Here is a 16,589-nt window from a genome sequence, read left to right as displayed (position 1 = left end):
TACAAGTGATGTTACTTTTGTTTTGTACTAGCATGCACCATATAATTTCCATTCAATGTTTTATGCAGCTGTTGACTGTGGTTTTCTGGCCCCTCCCCTATTTGGTTCAGTAGAGCTCAAGCAGGTCAACCAGACTAGTTTGGGGGCAGTCGCTAACTACGCTTGTCTCCGTGGTTACCAGTTGCTAGGAAACAGCAGCCGCACGTGTCTGGCCAACGGAGAATGGTCCAGCATGGAACCACTGTGTGAAGGTAAACTGTATGTGCATAGTGAAATTTGTAAACATACCAGAAGTGGGTGTCATTTACTGACAACTAATAGTTGTAGCATGATTATTCGGCAAAACTATTCTATACATAAGTCTTCAGTTTTTGTCAGGCCGACGGACAATGGTCGAATATTTCAGTCACTTGTCAGAGTAAGCCAAAGAGTAACTGCATGGAGTAGGACTCAATCTTCAAACTACATAGAAATGTTTAAGTTGCATGGATTGTTGTCTACTATTCCCCTTTCTCACAGTTGTCACGTGTAACAGACTTTTTCCACCATTTCAAGCCACCATAAGCTTTACATCCATGTTCAACTTTGGCTCAGAGGCAATCTACAGTTGTATTACTGGGTTTGAGATTGTGCAGGGCTCCGCTTCTCGTATCTGTCAGGCTAGTGGTTCCTGGAATGGCACTCAACCATCTTGTGAACGTAAGTTGATTTGCTCTGCTGCTAAATCCATGCACCGTTTTTCAAATAAAACCGTTTTTTTGCACATTGAATACGAGTTTAATGAGATATGCATTCAGTAGCTCTTAAATAAAGTTGAGACTGTTCCTAGAGCCAGAAGCCTCCATATAAGCTCAGAAAATGTGCTCATGCTGATGATTTCTCTCCCTCCTGATAATTATTATACAGGTGTGAATTGTGGTTCACCGTCGTCTGTCAGTAACGGCAGTGTGACCGTTGGGCTGACCACTTTCAACTCTCTAGCTGGCTATGGCTGTGACGATGGATTCCTACTGGACCCCCCCTCCCAGGAAATCCGATCTTGTACCGCTAACAGGGTGTGGTCTGGCCCAGACCCAACCTGTAATCGTAAGTATTTACTTTTACAAGTGATGTTACTTTTGTTTTAACAACAGTGAACTATAAGAATTTACTCTTGTACTAGCATGCATGCACCGTATAATTTCCATTCAATGTTTTATGCAGCTGTTGATTGTGGTTTTCTGGCCCCTCCCCTATTTGGTTCAGTAGAGCTCAAGCAGGTCAACCAGACTAGCTTGGGGGCAGTCGCTAACTATGCTTGTCTCCGTGGTTACCAGTTGCTAGGAAACAGCAGCCGCACGTGTCTGGCCAATGGAGAATGGTCCAGCATAGAGCCACTGTGTGAAGGTAAACTGTATGCGCATAGTGAAATTAGTAAACATACCAGAAGCTAGTGCATGGGTGTCATTTACTGCATGAATGACAACTAATAGTTGTAGCATGATATAATTATTCGGCAAAACTATTCTACATAGGGGGTTGAAAATATTCATGGGTTGATCGCTTTTACCTGCTACTAGTTTTAGACCAAATAGCTCCAGGTACATATAGCTATTGCTCTGTTTGGTATAGATTCTCACTGCACTCACTCACTATAATCGCCTGATCTATCCTCCCATTCTCTGCAGAGCTGATTCAATGTTAAAAGGAGCTTCCACATTATATTACCGCGTAACTATCGCCACTATAGTGTATTAAAGCAGAGCCTTACGTAGAGTAAACATATCAAATTCACTTAACCTGAATGTGTAATCACATTGCCTCTCTGTTGCAGTGATAGAGTGCCCTACATTACAGAATCCAGACAATGGAGAAGTGAACATTCAGGTTGGAATCAATGGAGACACCACGGCAACGTATAGTTGTAATGAAGGTTATGAGCTAAATGGAAATAATATCAGAAACTGCGAGGCCAACTTACAATGGTCAGGAACTGCTGCTACTTGTGAAAGTAAGTGCTGTATGTATCATTATACAAGGAAGCTTAGCAAATAAACTGATAACTTGTGAATTAGCAGGACAGGGTGGCAAGCCACTTGCAGTTTTGCAGTGCTGCTCTGTGAACTGGGCTCAACTGAAAGAGTGACATGATGATGATGGTGATAGCTGCTGAATAGTCTGCAACTCTGTGGGGGACCTTGGTCTGCTCAGCCCACGTGGCTTTGTGCATGTGCACTGGCTGGAATGAAATTTGGAGGTGGAGCTAGCTAGTTGGAGGTAGAGTTTTGAGTTGATCGCAACAAGAGCTCTAGCTCTAGTTTTCTCATATCAGCTAGCTATAGCTACATCATAGATACACGAAAGAAAGGGATAGGCAACGCCCCACGTGATGCTAGGTAAATGCAGTGTGACGTCACACCCTCTGGTTGGAGGCGAGTTGCGCTCAAGAAAGTACACAATGATCCCTATATCTGCTTATTTTTCTCGTAGGGGGCCTAAAAGAGAAATTTAAAGCAATCAGGCATCATGCACACATACACCCAGCACTATACTGATAGCTACTACGGTGGCCCTGAGCGTTACTATTAGTTCACCTTAGCTACTTGATACTTCGCCTACCTTAGCTACTGGGTAGTTCGCCTACCTTAGCTACTGGGTAGTTCGCCAACCTTAGCTACTGGGTAGTTCGCCAACCTTAGCTACTGGGTAGTTCGCCAACCTTAGCTACTGGGTAGTTCGCCAACCTTAGCTACTTCGAAGTTGACCTTTGAACTGTATGTTAATGCTGCTGCTGGAGCCATGCAACTCAATATAAATGAGAGCTCCATGTATATATACAGGTACTGAGGATTATCTGCAGCCGGTTAGTGCTACCCTATGGGTAACAGCAATGCAAGATGAGAGTACCACACTTGATTCATTTGGAAGTTACATGTTATTCACAATACTAGCTAGTCTAATAGCTTGGGGCAATAGAGCTAGGATTAAGAGACCTTTTTCTTCTCTTCCCCCTCCCCTCTGAGAAAAGGTCTGGCCCTAGACTAATACAACACATGCAGTTCAAGTTGTTCACGTTTATATCTCCTAATCCCATTGCAGCACAAGAATTCTGTACTATACAATGGTTCTGGTGTGGTACTCTAGTCTTGCATTGCTGTTAGATAATCCTCAGTACCTGTATACGTGCTATGTAGCTCTCATTATTGATCTCTAGTCGCTATGTACAGTACCGCTACAGCAGCATTAAATAGAATTAACATGCAGTTCAAAGGTCAATTGCGAAGTAGCTAAGGTAGGTGAACTATCAAGCAGCGAAGGTAGGTGAACTATCAAGTAGCTAAGGTAGGCGAACTATCAAGTAGAACTACCCAGTAGCTAAGGTAGGTGAACTACCCAGTAGCTAAGGTAGGCGAACTATCAAGTAGAACTACCCAGTAGCTAAGGTAGGCGAACTACCCAGTAGCTAAGGTAGGCGAAGTATCAAGTAGCTAAGGTGAACTAATAGTAACGCTCAGGGCCACCGTATAGCTACAGTTGCTATGTTAGTGCCGAGCTTTCTTTTATTCAACACCGATTTGTCAGTTTATGTACCTATATCTCCAATATGAAATAATTTTATAACATGTGTACGTTTCACAGAATTAAAGTGTGTTTATAACTGCATGGAACAAAGCATATTTTCTAGCTCTCAATGCAGTGAAATAGTAGCAGCACCATGAAACGTTTGTCTGAAGTCCAGAAAGTTTGCGTACCTCTCCTGCTCTTACTGTACATGGTAATCTAGTTTGAAGTGCTCTAAGACACAGTTTAGGTATTAGAAAGTGGAACACAAGTATCTTTCTCTGTATTGTGTGATCGAAGAGATGGCATTTGAAGGACTTGGGAACAGACCTGTTATGGTTTGTAGAGTGTACTGACACCCCCTTTGGAGCTCACTTTCTCATCACTTTGCATATAGTAGCTCTAAAAGATTAATAGCCTATGTCTAAGTGTATCTGGTGTCTCCTCAAGAGCACAGTTTGCTATAATACTACAAACTACCGTATAGCGGGTATATTTCGAGGGTATAAATTTTCGCGGATGGACCATTACAAAGGATTTCGCGGATTTTATTTTAGTGGTATGAGTTCCAGCCTTTTGGCGCATGCGCACATCAACATGCAGCTGTACCTCCACACCGTTAGCCTCGAATCCAGGCCTAGCCTATAACGGTGAGGCACCTCTTATTGTCGATAGGTGTGGTCAATAATACTGAACACGCCTACTATTCAATAAAGATATAAATGTTCGTGGGTATAAATTTTCGCGGTAGAGGCTCAATCCGTGAAAACCGCGAACATTTTTATACCCTCGAAATATACCTGCTATAAGGTATTAATATCTTTACTGACATTTTGAGTGCACACACCCCTTTTTGCTCATTACACGCCCCTTTTTAGCAACTCGCCTCATCCAACGGAAGTGCTGGGTGTTACCTATTCCTTTCTTTTGTGTATCTATATATGGCTACATGTAGCTTAGCTAAGGAACTTGTGGAGCAGAGTCTGAGGCCAGAGGGGGGTGCTGGAGCACCCTCTGCACCCCTCTGGCTACGCCACTGGTCGGTAGGCTATAGTTCATCAAAAATTCTGCTGTGTGCTTGCAGAAGGAGCTGCTTTAGAGACACTCTGGGAGAGGGCTAGGGCTCAGGCTGAGCCTTGCTCATGCACTAGCACTAGTACTGCACGCACTACACTAGGCCTGTTCAGCTTCTGTATTCAAGCCTGTTTAGAGTAAGTCGCCAAACTCCGTCAGACATCAAAGTGCATCGGCGTGTAACGCACAAACAAAACAAGACTGATTCAAATTAATTACACACACTAACAGATGGCCATGGGCCTATTATCCAGCGAAAACTTGGATAGGCCAAGTCGCTTCCAGTCCGAGCAGTGATAACTTGAAAAAACTACCGAATTTTTCGATTTTCGTCAAAACGTACCGATCGCCGTTTTTGCCAAACTACACAGCTAGAGCTAACTGACACAAGCTGAGTACAATCTAGATAGAGTACAGTACAGAGTGGAGCAATTCCCAGAATCAGGCGACCCTGCAAAGCGGAGCTACACTTGTTTCTTTGTGAAGCTTGTAAAGTGCTGAGTCAGCAATATTCTAGCTATAAGCGCTAATATATAGCGCTTATAACTTTAGGCGCTATATACTGTTGTTGTAAGTTCGGCGACTTACTCTAGTAATGAGTGGCTATTTTAAGCTTACCAGAGCTCAATGCGATCTCAGAAGATACTTACAAGGCTTTAGGTTGCAAACACACACACACACACACATACACACACACACACACACACCCACACACACACACACACACACACCCACACACACCCACACACACACACACACACACACACACACACACACACACACACACACACACACACACACACACACACACACACACACACTAACATCGAATTATTTTAACTAATGGCAAATCCAACCAAGGTTAGATCTTATACATGTAGCTACAAGCCACAAAACGCCTAAAGTAAGATGATACACCCAGATATGGGAATCACATGAGCCTAAACATAATGGTCATGGTACTACAAAACTGGTACAAAAACTGAGAACAAAGAGACAGAAATAAAAGAGCTGACAATAATGGAAAAGAAAGAGACTGACATTGTCACGTGGGTTCCATTTTGCTTAACTTAATTACTTATATACACAATAACTATAAGGTAGCAAATTTGAAGTACTTCCTAAACAAAAAAATTTAGCTTGCTTTTTCAACTGCATGTTTTGTGGTGTTTAACCATAGAGTCTATGGTTTGACAGTCACACCCGGACTCCGCATGTATGGGAGTGGTCCCGCCTTTCCTCGAGCTATCCACAAGTCAGGAAATTAAAGGGACCGAAACTTGTGGACTGGCAATGACGGGTCTGGTGCTCCTCTGAAGACCGGAAAAAATTATATAAATTGTCAATTGAATGTCTTTCATAAAAATAAATGTGCATCCCGTTTGAGTCAAAATGGTACGCTTCAGCGGGCGCGGTTCCATCCAACCCAGTTAGCTATAATACGAATATTTCTTCTCAGCATCAAAAAGACACAGCATAAGTTAAAATAATGTTGTTAGACTGCATACATTTACAAATAACATATATGATATTTATATCCCGTTGCTATGTTGTTGCTAAGTGCAATATGAAGCATATTGCACTGCTGAAAAGTCATATTGCACTGCTGAAAGTCATATTGCACTGACCACAAAACGCCCCTCTGGCATAATTAAATTAAATATTGTATCATGAGAAATAACAAGTATCAAAGTAAGTCCAGCCATGCATGAATGTTCAGCACTGCTGGAGTTTCTTCTTTGCAGCCATGCAGGTTTTAAAATCGTCCCAGGTTCATTTTGTGAAGATTCTGTGATCCTAGACCTAGAGTAAGTCGCCGAACTCCGTCAGACATCAAATTGCGTCAGGTAAAAGGGCGTGTAACGCACAAACAAAACAAGACTGATTCAAACTAATTACACACACTAACAGATGGCCATGGGCCTATTGTCCAGCGAAAACTTGGATAGGCCAAGTCGCTTCCAGTCCGAGCAGTAATAACTTGAAAAAAACCACCGAATTTTTCGATTTTCGTCAGAACGTACCGATCGCCGTTTTTGCCAAACTACACAGCTAGAGCTAACTGACACAAGCTGAGTATAATCTAGATAGAGTGCAGTACAGAGTGGAGCAATTCCCAGAATCAGGCGACCCTGCAAAGCGGAGCAACACTTGTTTCTTTGTGAGGGTTGTAAGTGCTGAGTCAGCAATATTCTAGCTATAAGCGCTAGTATAATAGCGCCTATAGTTATAAGCGCTATATATATTGCATGGCCATCTGTTAGTGTGTGTAATTAGTTTGAATCAGTCTTGTTTTATTTTTGCGTTACACGCCCTTTTACCTGACGCAATTTGATGTCTGACAGAGTTGGGCAACTTACTCTAGTCCTCCACTTCTTGATGCACGGTCAATTCTGGCTTCATCATAGCACTAGAAGCGGCTCTTTTTGCAGGTAGGCTTGAGCTGTTTTGCAGCAGTGTAGAGGCGAGCTTCTTTGGCTTGGTTGTGATACCGAGGATAGTGCTAGTGGAGGGGGCTGTTCGGGCAGCAGTTACACTGAGTAGTATGCTGTTTCTTCGCAGCAGTAAATTGGGTGGGGCTGTTTCTTTGCAGCAGTAGAGGGGTGGGGCTGTTTTGCAGCACCAGAAGTGGGGTGGGGCTGTTTTGCAGTGGTTTCAGCGTTGGAACTCCAACAATTTTGTGTCAAGCCATTCGTCTGTCATGCCAATCTTATACGCTGCATATACTGGCGTCTAGGAGAGAGAAGAGATGGAGCTGTGTCTAGAGTTGTCTTTGTCATCTTTTTGTGCACTTTATATTGTGTTACTAAGACAGTGTTATGTTGCTATGCCCTCGGGATATAAACTAGTTATTACACGTGCACTCGGGATGCATGGAATGTGTTGCACTCAGCCCTCGGGGCTTACGCCCTCGTGCTTCAGTGCAGTGTATTCCATGCATCCCTTGTGCCCGTGTTGTAACTATAACATATGTATAAACTGAAAATCAGCATCTTCCTGTTTGAGAAATTTGAATTTTTAAATTATATGAGTCAGCAAGGTCTCAGTGGACAGATATACACCCAACTTTTATTATTTTTTATTTCAATCTACAAACACCACCAGTAATATTATACATGCACGACTGAAATTTAATCCAGTTGTGGTCTGTGATGGTCTGAGCCCTCCTGTGAATGGAACTCTATTGCTCAGCAGTGTGGTGTTCAATTCTCAAGCAACATACGGCTGTAACTCTGGCTTCATGATCAACGGACCGACGGTCAGAATTTGTCAACAAACCGGTTCGTGGTCAGGAAATATCCCAACTTGTGAAGGTGAGTACTCACATTATTAGTGGCAACAGATAATTATGTATAAAGACTATAGATTAGTACTTGTAAGAAGACACTGCATGGAGCTACCGTGGCTGTTGTCCTGCAATCGATACTCATTTAACCTTGCACTTCCTGCAGAGATATTATGCCCCGAGCTGAAAGTGTCTCAGGGCACGATCAACACTACCAACGGCTACAGGACTAGTTCAGTGGCCACAGTACAGTGCAGTAATGGCTACAGACTGAGTGGACAGAGCTCCCTTACATGTCAGATTACAGGAGAATGGACAGACAATGAGCCCACTTGTGAACGTAAGGAATTAGTATTATACCCATTAATGGTTGGCAATATCCTCTGTACATACATATACTCTTCAGGTATTAATACAGTACACACAATCAATATAGCGTGCAAGATCTGCATCTCAAATGCGTGTAACTTTACGTATATAAATTAATTATATAATCATATAGCAACCAGAGACAATTGCAACAGATCTAGAACTATATGTTTCGACACTATAATTATGCTAATGCAACTAGGACACAGTTTACTATTTAACAATTAAACTTGACATCTGACACTAGACAACGCAGTAAATAGATGTTGTACCAACACTCTACCTTAGTGACAGTATAATTATAGGTACGTAGTGTAACAGCAGTTTTGAGTGAGCGGTGTCTAAATTACCAATACAGTTTTATGGGTAATTGAAGGAGTAAAGTTTTGGCAGTTATTGGTCCATTTTGGCTCTCAATCGATATGTTCTCTCTCAACATCACTGTATTTAGCCATCATTCTATGTTTATGTAAAGATTAATATAGGTGTTCATATTTCCCACCTACTACACTTTTGCCATGCAGTCTAGTGGGGTTTAACTGTCATAAATTGGCACCTCAGGGCTACAAGGGAAAATAATTATGGCTCATAAATTGGCACCTCAAGCATATGCAGCAAAAATAAGGCGTTTTTGATGAATGAAGATGAATGAAATGTCTTGCATGAGAAACATAAATGAAAATAGAGGGACAGACGGTGTAGTCGGCAGGGGCGTAGCCAGGATTTGAGAGAGGGGGGTGCTGGATGAATGGATTGTCTGAATTACCAGTGCGCTCCGGTGGTGCAAAATGTGCCCCAACAAGGGGGGTCTGGGGGCACTACCCCAGAAAATTTTTGTTGTTACATGCTCTGAGATTGATTCTAACACAATCTGGCTAAGAAATGAGCTGCTTTGAGGGTACTGGTGGTTAAGCCACATCTTTATCTGAATATGTCCTATAAAATGCATTGTTTTGAGTTGTGACAATTAAATCATGCAGCTGCTAACCAGGTTCTGCTTGTGAATTAGCAGGACAGGGTGGCAAGCCACTTGCAGTTTTGCAGTGCTGCTCTGTGAACTGGGCTCAACTGAAAGAGTGACATGATGATGATGATGGTGATAGCTGCTGAATAGTCTGCAACTCTGTGGGGGACCTTGGTCTGCTCAGCCCACGTGGCTTTGCGCATGTGCACTGGCTGGAATGAAATTTGGAGGTGGAGCTAGCTAGTTGGAGGTGGAGTTTTGAGTTGATCGCAACAAGAGCTCTAGCTCTAGTTTTCTCATATCAGCTAGCTAGCTACATCATAGATACACGAAAGAAAGGGATAGGCAACGCCCCACGTGATGCTAGGTAAATGCAGTGTGACGTCACACCCTCTGGTTGGAGGCGAGTTGCGCTCAAGAAAGTACACAATGATCCCTATATCTGCTTATTTTTCTCGTAGGGGGCCTAAAAGAGAAATTTAAAGCAATCAGGCATCATGCACACATACACCCAGCACTATACTGATAGCTACAGTTGCTATGTTAGTGCCGAGCTTTCTTTTATTCAACACCAATTTGTCAGTTTATGTACCTATATCTCCAATATGAAATAATTTTATAACATGTACGTTTCACAGAATTAAAGTGTGTTTATAACTGCATGGAACAAAGCATATTTTCTAGCTCTCAATGCAGTGAAATAGTAGCAGCACCATGAAACGTTTGTCTGAAGTCCAGAAAGTTTGTGTACCTCTCCTGCTCTTACTGTACATGGTAATCTAGTTTGAAGTGCTCTAAGACACAGTTTAGGTATTAGAAAGTGGAACACAAGTATCTTTCTCTGTATTGTGTGATCGAAGAGATGGCATTTGAAGGACTTGGGAACAGACCTGTTATGGTTTGTAGAGTGTACTGACACCCCCTTTGGAGCTCACTTTCTCATCACTTTGCATATAGTAGCTCTAAAAGATTAATAGCCTATGTCTAAGTGTATCTGGTGTCTCCTCAAGAGCACAGTTTGCTATAATACTACAAACTACCGTATAGCGGGTATATTTCGAGGGTATAAATTTTCGTGGATGGACCATTACAAAGGATTTCGCGGATTTTATTTTAGTGGTATGAGTTCCAGCCTTTTGGCGCATGCGCACATCAACATGCAGCTGTACCTCCACACCGTTAGCCTCGAATCCAGGCCTAGCCTATAACGGTGAGGCACCTCTTATTGTCGATAGGTGTGGTCAATAATACTGAACACGCCTACTATTCAATAAAGATATAAATGTTCGTGGGTATAAATTTTCGCGGTAGAGGCTCAATCATTGAAAACCGCGAACATTTTTATACCCTCGAAATATACCTGCTATAAGGTATTAATATCTTTACTGACATTTTGAGTGCACACACCCCTTTTTGCTCATTACACGCCCCTTTTTAGCAACTCGCCTCATCCAACGGAAGTGCTGGGTGTTACCTATCCCTTTCTTTTGTGTATCTATATATGGCTACATGTAGCTTAGCTAAGGAACTTGTGGAGCAGAGTCTGAGGCCAGAGGGGGGTGCTGGAGCACCCTCTGCACCCCTCTGGCTACGCCACTGGTCGGTAGACTATAGTTCATCAAAAATTCTGCTGTGTGCTTGCAGAAGGAGCTGCTTTAGAGACACTCTGGGAGAGGGCTAGGGCTCAGGCTGAGCCTTGCTCATGCACTAGCACTAGTACTGCACGCACTGCACTAGGCCTGTTCAGCTTCTGTATTCAAGCCTGTTTAGAGTAAGTCGCCAAACTCTGTCAGACATCAAAGTGCATCGGCGTGTAACGCACAAACAAAACAAGACTGATTCAAATTAATTACACACACTAACAGATGGCCATGGGCCTATTATCCAGCGAAAACTTGGATAGGCCAAGTCGCTTCCAGTCCGAGCAGTGATAACTTGAAAAAACTATCGAATTTTTCGATTTTCGTCAAAACGTACCGATCGCCGTTTTGCCAAACTACACAGCTAGAGCTAACTGACACAAGCTGAGTACAATCTAGATAGAGTGCAGTACAGAGTGGAGCAATTCCCAGAATCAGGCGACCCTGCAAAGCGGAGCTACACTTGTTTCTTTGTGAAGCTTGTAAAGTGCTGAGTCAGCAATATTCTAGCTATAAGCGCTAATATATAGCGCTTATAACTTTAGGCGCTATATACTGTTGTTATAAGTTCGGCGACTTACTCTAGTAATGAGTGGCTATTTTAAGCTTACCAGAGCTCAATGCGATCTCAGAAGATACTTACAAGGCTTTAGGTTGCAAACACACACACACACACACACACACACACACACACACACACACCCACACACACACACACACACACACACACACACACACACACACACACACACACACACACACACACACACACACACACACACACACACACACACACACACACACACACACACACACACACACACATACACACACACACACACACACACACACACACACACACACACACACACAGATATTGATGAGTGCTTCTTGCCAGCAATTATTACGTTACTAAACCTACTGATGTATGTCTCATTACTTTGTCATACCATTATTTCTACTACAGCAGCTGACAATGTTGGACTATATGTGGGAATAGCAATACCAGTTGGTTTAGTAATGATTGCTGCAACGGTTATAATAATTCTATTGCTGTATATTATACACAAGCAAAGAGCTAAGAAGCAGCAGCAGTCAGGTAAATAAAGATAAATGAAGACTGCCAATTAAAAGTTCGTATTTTCATTATTTCAGACGTGGCTACTTACCAAGCTACCAATAGTGAGTATTATGAAGACATCAATGATGCCCCGATAATTAGCTCTAGCACAGAGGTCCCTTCAACTCAAGAGCCCCTCTATACTACCATCGAGGAATCAACTGACTCAAACAGCAACCTAACTGAGAGTAATGCCAATGGGGATGTTATCACAACAGATGATTACTACTACGTAAACGAGGGAATGGGAGGGATAAATGAAGTAACCATGAAAACAAACAAAGCATACGGCACAACCAAGAAACTACAAATGGTTGCCAATCCTTCATCTGTATCACATGATCCACCCACGATACTTAACCCGGCCTATGGCGATGTTACCACCACTAATAATAGTGTCATGGCAACTGACGCTAACAGGTTGAGTGGGACAGCAGAAGTGGCAATGATAAGAAATGAAGCCTACACTGAAGTAAGGTGGTCGAATATACCCACCACAGAGAATGAGGCATACACTAGTGTGACTGCTGACACTGAGTCATAATTACATTAGGAACGCTGACACTGCATGAGTCATATGACTATAATAATTATATACAATAGGAACTTTTACTAACTGAGCACAGAACACATCTTATATATATATAAATAGCTACATGATTATACACACTTGTGAGACTTTATTTTGTAATAAATTTATCGCATGCGCTATTGTTTAATAAAAGTTCTAGTTTGGATTAAATGGACTGCATCGTTAATACAGCAATCTTAATACAATGTAATGAAAGACCAGACCCTAAACCAATATAATGACTATTTGTACGTAATTGTGCGTATTATCATTATTATGCGGGAATTAAAACAATTGTCACTCAGTTTTAATTTTGCTGCATTTGGCATGCACATGCACATTTCTAGCAGGTGGACGTATTTGGCAAAGGCAAAAACTACTCCAAACATGTTAAACCACAAATTTCACTAGCCAAAAATACAAATTGAAAAAGCACTGCCTACTCACTTGGAGGACTCGGTATTTCAAATCCAAGTGAAAGAGCACACTCACTATGCACTACGTACTCCACTTGCTGCAAGACCAATTAAGATAAGTTGTATGTTAATTAATCTAATGAGCGACCTAGCCGATAATAATCTCACCCAATCTCCTCTTTTCCTGAAGTGGTTCTTGCATGGTATACTTAGTGGAAGTGAAGATGAGTTCAGTATTAAGGATTAGATTTATATTGTGCCAGCCAACAGCTATAGTAATGAGAAGCCAAGTGGTGGTCATGTTGCCATAGAGTAATTATAAACAAAAACCATGCAGCAGTAGCAAACAACCTCTTCAGAGGAAAGCACAGAATTCCAAGAAGCACAACGCTGCAGGTTTCTTCAAGGAAACAGTAACGAGTACTAACACCTTAGTTACACATTTTATAGCAAACATGCTTTTTATTTCCCAATGCAGCAGTTCCTCCTTCTGCTTGCATATGGATTGGATTCAGTGACTAAAGCTAGGCATGCAGTTGTGGTTAATTCAGCCTATATAGACAGTCCGGCTTACAGAACTATGAATCTACTCAGTGTTACTACTTTAATCGTACTTCTTTATGTCTGCATTGCTAATGGACAAAGTAAACTAGATATATAGTCTTACATACTATACTATATTTCTTCCTTAGACACTGGTGTGAGAGTGGTGTTTGACTCAGTGACCCCGAACTCGTACACAGTGATAGAGAATGCTGAGGAACTGATGGTGTGCATCAGAGTAGAGGGAACCATCACTCAAGAGTTCTCTGTCACCCTCAACACGTTTAGCGCTGGAAGTGCCACTGGTATGAATGTTATAGTTATTCTAGCTACACAATTCAGTACGTTGTTGAGCTGAAGAAAGATCGGTATTACATGTGTTTAGGGTTAGTCAGGTGTTGTGGTTGTGTTTATTAACCCTTTACTGGTCAAATTGTTCAACAACAATCTGGGAGGGAGCGTGCTATCAACTTGTGAATGTTGCATGATATTGGATTCTGTGGCAGATTGGATAGTATCATGAATGCGATTATCCTTTAAGTTCTACTGAGCTGTTCAATTAAAAGTTTAAAACCAACTATACAGCATGTAGGGACTGAGTAGTATCCATTGGTAGACCCTCTGGACTATCTTGGTAGCCATAGAATATTTTCGAAGAGGAAGCAGCAAGCCATTTGTGTACAGGCACTTAAATTACAAGTGAACACAAGCACTTACAATAGTCTACATGTGTCTAAGCAGCTTAGTTGACCAGAGTGCAGCTTTTAAAGGCCACACATACTTCCATCAAGGCAGCAGCAAGGCATAAAATCGATGGTTAGTTTGTACATGCACAGCCATTGACCCACGCCCATATCCATCTCTACTAAGCCATAGCCAGAGGAGGTACGACATAGGTTGACCTTTTGCTAATGAGTTACTCCCGTATTGCATTCCTGCAGCATGACAGGATGTCACGCCCACATGATATTTGTGTTGACTCAGCAGGTATTTTATGCACCGTCAGCGCTATTTTACTGTGTTTATTAGTTGGGCGGAGTCCAACCAACGCTTCGCTCAGAGCGCAGCGTTGGTTGGACTCCGCCCAACTATGTGTTTATCTCTTCTGGAGTCTCTTCAAGAGGCATTTTCTACTAGTTTATCAATCTTAGTATCTACTATAAGTGTTACATTAACACAGGAGCCATAGAAAGCGCAACAAACTCTTACACTGTAAGTTTATAGCTTATTTCTTCAACAATGACTATGCTATTCATTTTCTTATGTCACAGGATATAGCTAGGCATTATTTATAACTACTGTGGAGTACTATGATCGTTTGTAGTCTTTTAGCTAGCTAGGAGAGCAAGTTTTGGTGTTGTGCTTCCGTATATTCTCTTCTTTCTCCGTACACTCACAATTCCTCCGTGAAACTTGATGATAAATTATGACGCAAGGCCACACCTCCTCTAGGTAAATGTGGGCGTGACATCCTGTCATGCTGCAGGAATGCAATACGGGAGTAACTCATTAGCAAAAAGGTCAACCTATGTCGTACCTCCTCTGAGCCATGGGGCGGCGATAAATCAAGCTAATTTGGTCAGATGCAAACTAGGAACTGTTCCAGATTGTGCGATTGCCCAGTGTGTTGCTTTTGAGTACCAAAAGTCCAATTATTTAATCTTCTCCTCCTAGCAGGTGGTGTTGACTATACTGACACCACGGCAACACACACATTCATCCCATTCTCCACCCTTACCCGCTGCACAACCACTATTATCAATGATGACAACATGCTCGAGGGAACTGAGTTCTTCTTTATCTCTGTCTCCTCTGACGATTCCTCAGTTGAAATTCCTCCGCTGGCAACTGTTTCCATCACAAATGATGACAGTGAGTTCCGGTATAATTATTCTAGGTCTTAAATAATTTCTCGTACCATCTCTACAATACCTCTGCAGGGCTTGTATACATTGTAGCTATACTAATTCTCAGCTTGTTCGCACCTGTCCGATAATCATAGTCATGTCCGTATTTATGCAGCATCTCATGACAAATTTTACTACCTACTAGTCTATTCGTTAGTTTATTAACCTTGCCGCACCCCACCCTCCTTTATCCAGCCGTGGTGATTGGTTTCAACCAGACGAGCTACTCTGCAATAGAGGGGATCCCAGGCAAGACGTGTGTGGTCATTGTCAGTGGGTCTATTGCGAGGAGTGTGTCATTCACTGTGACACAGACAGGTGGAACTGCTTCAGGTATATAACGGTGTCGTTATTCGATAATTGTTCACATTTTATAAAATTATATCAGTACGTTTTTTGTAGACATTGTCAGATAAGTCTTTCAATATGGTCCATACCTCACTCTAGGTGATGACTACATACCAGCACCTCTTACTGGTAGCATCACAGTAGCCAATGAGCCAGTGTGTGTGAACCTCCTCCTCAACACTGACAGCATTGTGGAGGACACAGAGACAGTCCTGCTCACTGTGAACAGTACGAACTCATCAACAACAGCCACCACCACACTGAACATTCTCGACAACGATGGTGGGTGGGCATGGCTATTCTACAGTATTTTCTGCTTTCTAATTTTATTTCTCATAGATCCTATCATGGTAGCTAGGCTAGAGTGTGGATATTGGGTTGGCCTTTGTTGAGATGTTCTTTTTTGTTGAGACCTGGGTGTCTTGCTTTTTTAATACCTGGTCCTTTATCACAGGGCTATTAAGAGAGGCTCTACTGTATATCCCAATCTGTGCAATTCTTTGCTTTCAGGTGTGACTGTACAACTGGCCTCGACCCAGTTGAGTGTAGTTGAGGGCAACAGTGGAACCTCTTCTCTTTCACTCTGTGTCCTTCTGACAGACGTACAGGATAACTTGGATAGGGACGTGACCCTACTGTTGAACACACAGCCATCATCAGCAGGTGAGGATAGCATGTTTTGAGAAGGGAGTAGGAGGAGTGTTATTATAATAACAAATCACCTGTTATAGTTCATTGTAATGGACACATATAATTATAGTGATCTTCTGTGTGAGTTGAAATTAATCAGAATAACAGTGTTTTTGATATG

General features: G+C 42.2%; 3 protein-coding genes across 12 annotated transcripts in view; 2 read left to right on the top strand and 1 right to left on the bottom strand.

Annotated features, from left to right (window-relative positions):
- Positions 1 to 12,765, top strand: part of LOC135343945 (CUB and sushi domain-containing protein 1-like) — a 43,423-nt gene extending 30,658 nt beyond the window's left edge. Inside the window, exons 8-16 of one of the 3 annotated variants that reach the window (XM_064540997.1) lie at positions 69 to 251; positions 520 to 699; positions 907 to 1,086; positions 1,204 to 1,386; positions 1,814 to 1,990; positions 7,755 to 7,928; positions 8,067 to 8,240; positions 11,748 to 11,972; positions 12,029 to 12,765. In XM_064540997.1, the coding sequence (XP_064397067.1) occupies positions 69 to 251; positions 520 to 699; positions 907 to 1,086; positions 1,204 to 1,386; positions 1,814 to 1,990; positions 7,755 to 7,928; positions 8,067 to 8,240; positions 11,748 to 11,972; positions 12,029 to 12,537 (1,985 nt within the window). In that variant the 3' untranslated portion in view covers positions 12,538 to 12,765. The remainder of the gene's footprint in view (positions 1 to 68; positions 252 to 519; positions 700 to 906; positions 1,087 to 1,203; positions 1,387 to 1,813; positions 1,991 to 7,754; positions 7,929 to 8,066; positions 8,241 to 11,747; positions 11,973 to 12,028) is intronic. The other 2 variants (XM_064540994.1, XM_064540993.1) reach the window with 2 other exon arrangements.
- Positions 1 to 16,589, bottom strand: part of LOC135343941 (sushi, von Willebrand factor type A, EGF and pentraxin domain-containing protein 1-like) — an 89,975-nt gene that overhangs the window by 16,366 nt on the left and 57,020 nt on the right. The gene's annotated exons all lie outside the window — the stretch shown is intronic.
- The window catches only part of LOC135343942 (sushi, von Willebrand factor type A, EGF and pentraxin domain-containing protein 1-like), an 89,276-nt gene continuing 85,725 nt past the window's right edge, over positions 13,039 to 16,589 (top strand). For 3 of the 8 annotated variants that reach the window (XM_064540990.1, XM_064540985.1, XM_064540989.1), the window contains exons 1-6: positions 13,044 to 13,624; positions 13,673 to 13,828; positions 15,198 to 15,395; positions 15,626 to 15,763; positions 15,878 to 16,060; positions 16,289 to 16,441. In XM_064540990.1, coding sequence (XP_064397060.1) covers positions 13,453 to 13,624; positions 13,673 to 13,828; positions 15,198 to 15,395; positions 15,626 to 15,763; positions 15,878 to 16,060; positions 16,289 to 16,441 — 1,000 coding nt within the window. In that variant the 5' untranslated portion in view covers positions 13,044 to 13,452. Of the gene's footprint in view, positions 13,625 to 13,672; positions 13,829 to 15,197; positions 15,396 to 15,625; positions 15,764 to 15,877; positions 16,061 to 16,288; positions 16,442 to 16,589 lie in introns of all 8 variants that reach the window. The other 5 variants (XM_064540991.1, XM_064540987.1, XM_064540986.1 and 2 more) reach the window with 5 other exon arrangements.

This window comes from Halichondria panicea, chromosome 11 (assembly GCF_963675165.1).
Source record: "Halichondria panicea chromosome 11, odHalPani1.1, whole genome shotgun sequence".
Lineage (NCBI taxonomy): Eukaryota > Metazoa > Porifera > Demospongiae > Suberitida > Halichondriidae > Halichondria > Halichondria panicea.
Note: the sequence above shows the minus strand (reverse complement) of the source record. Positions and strands in the feature narration are given on the sequence as shown.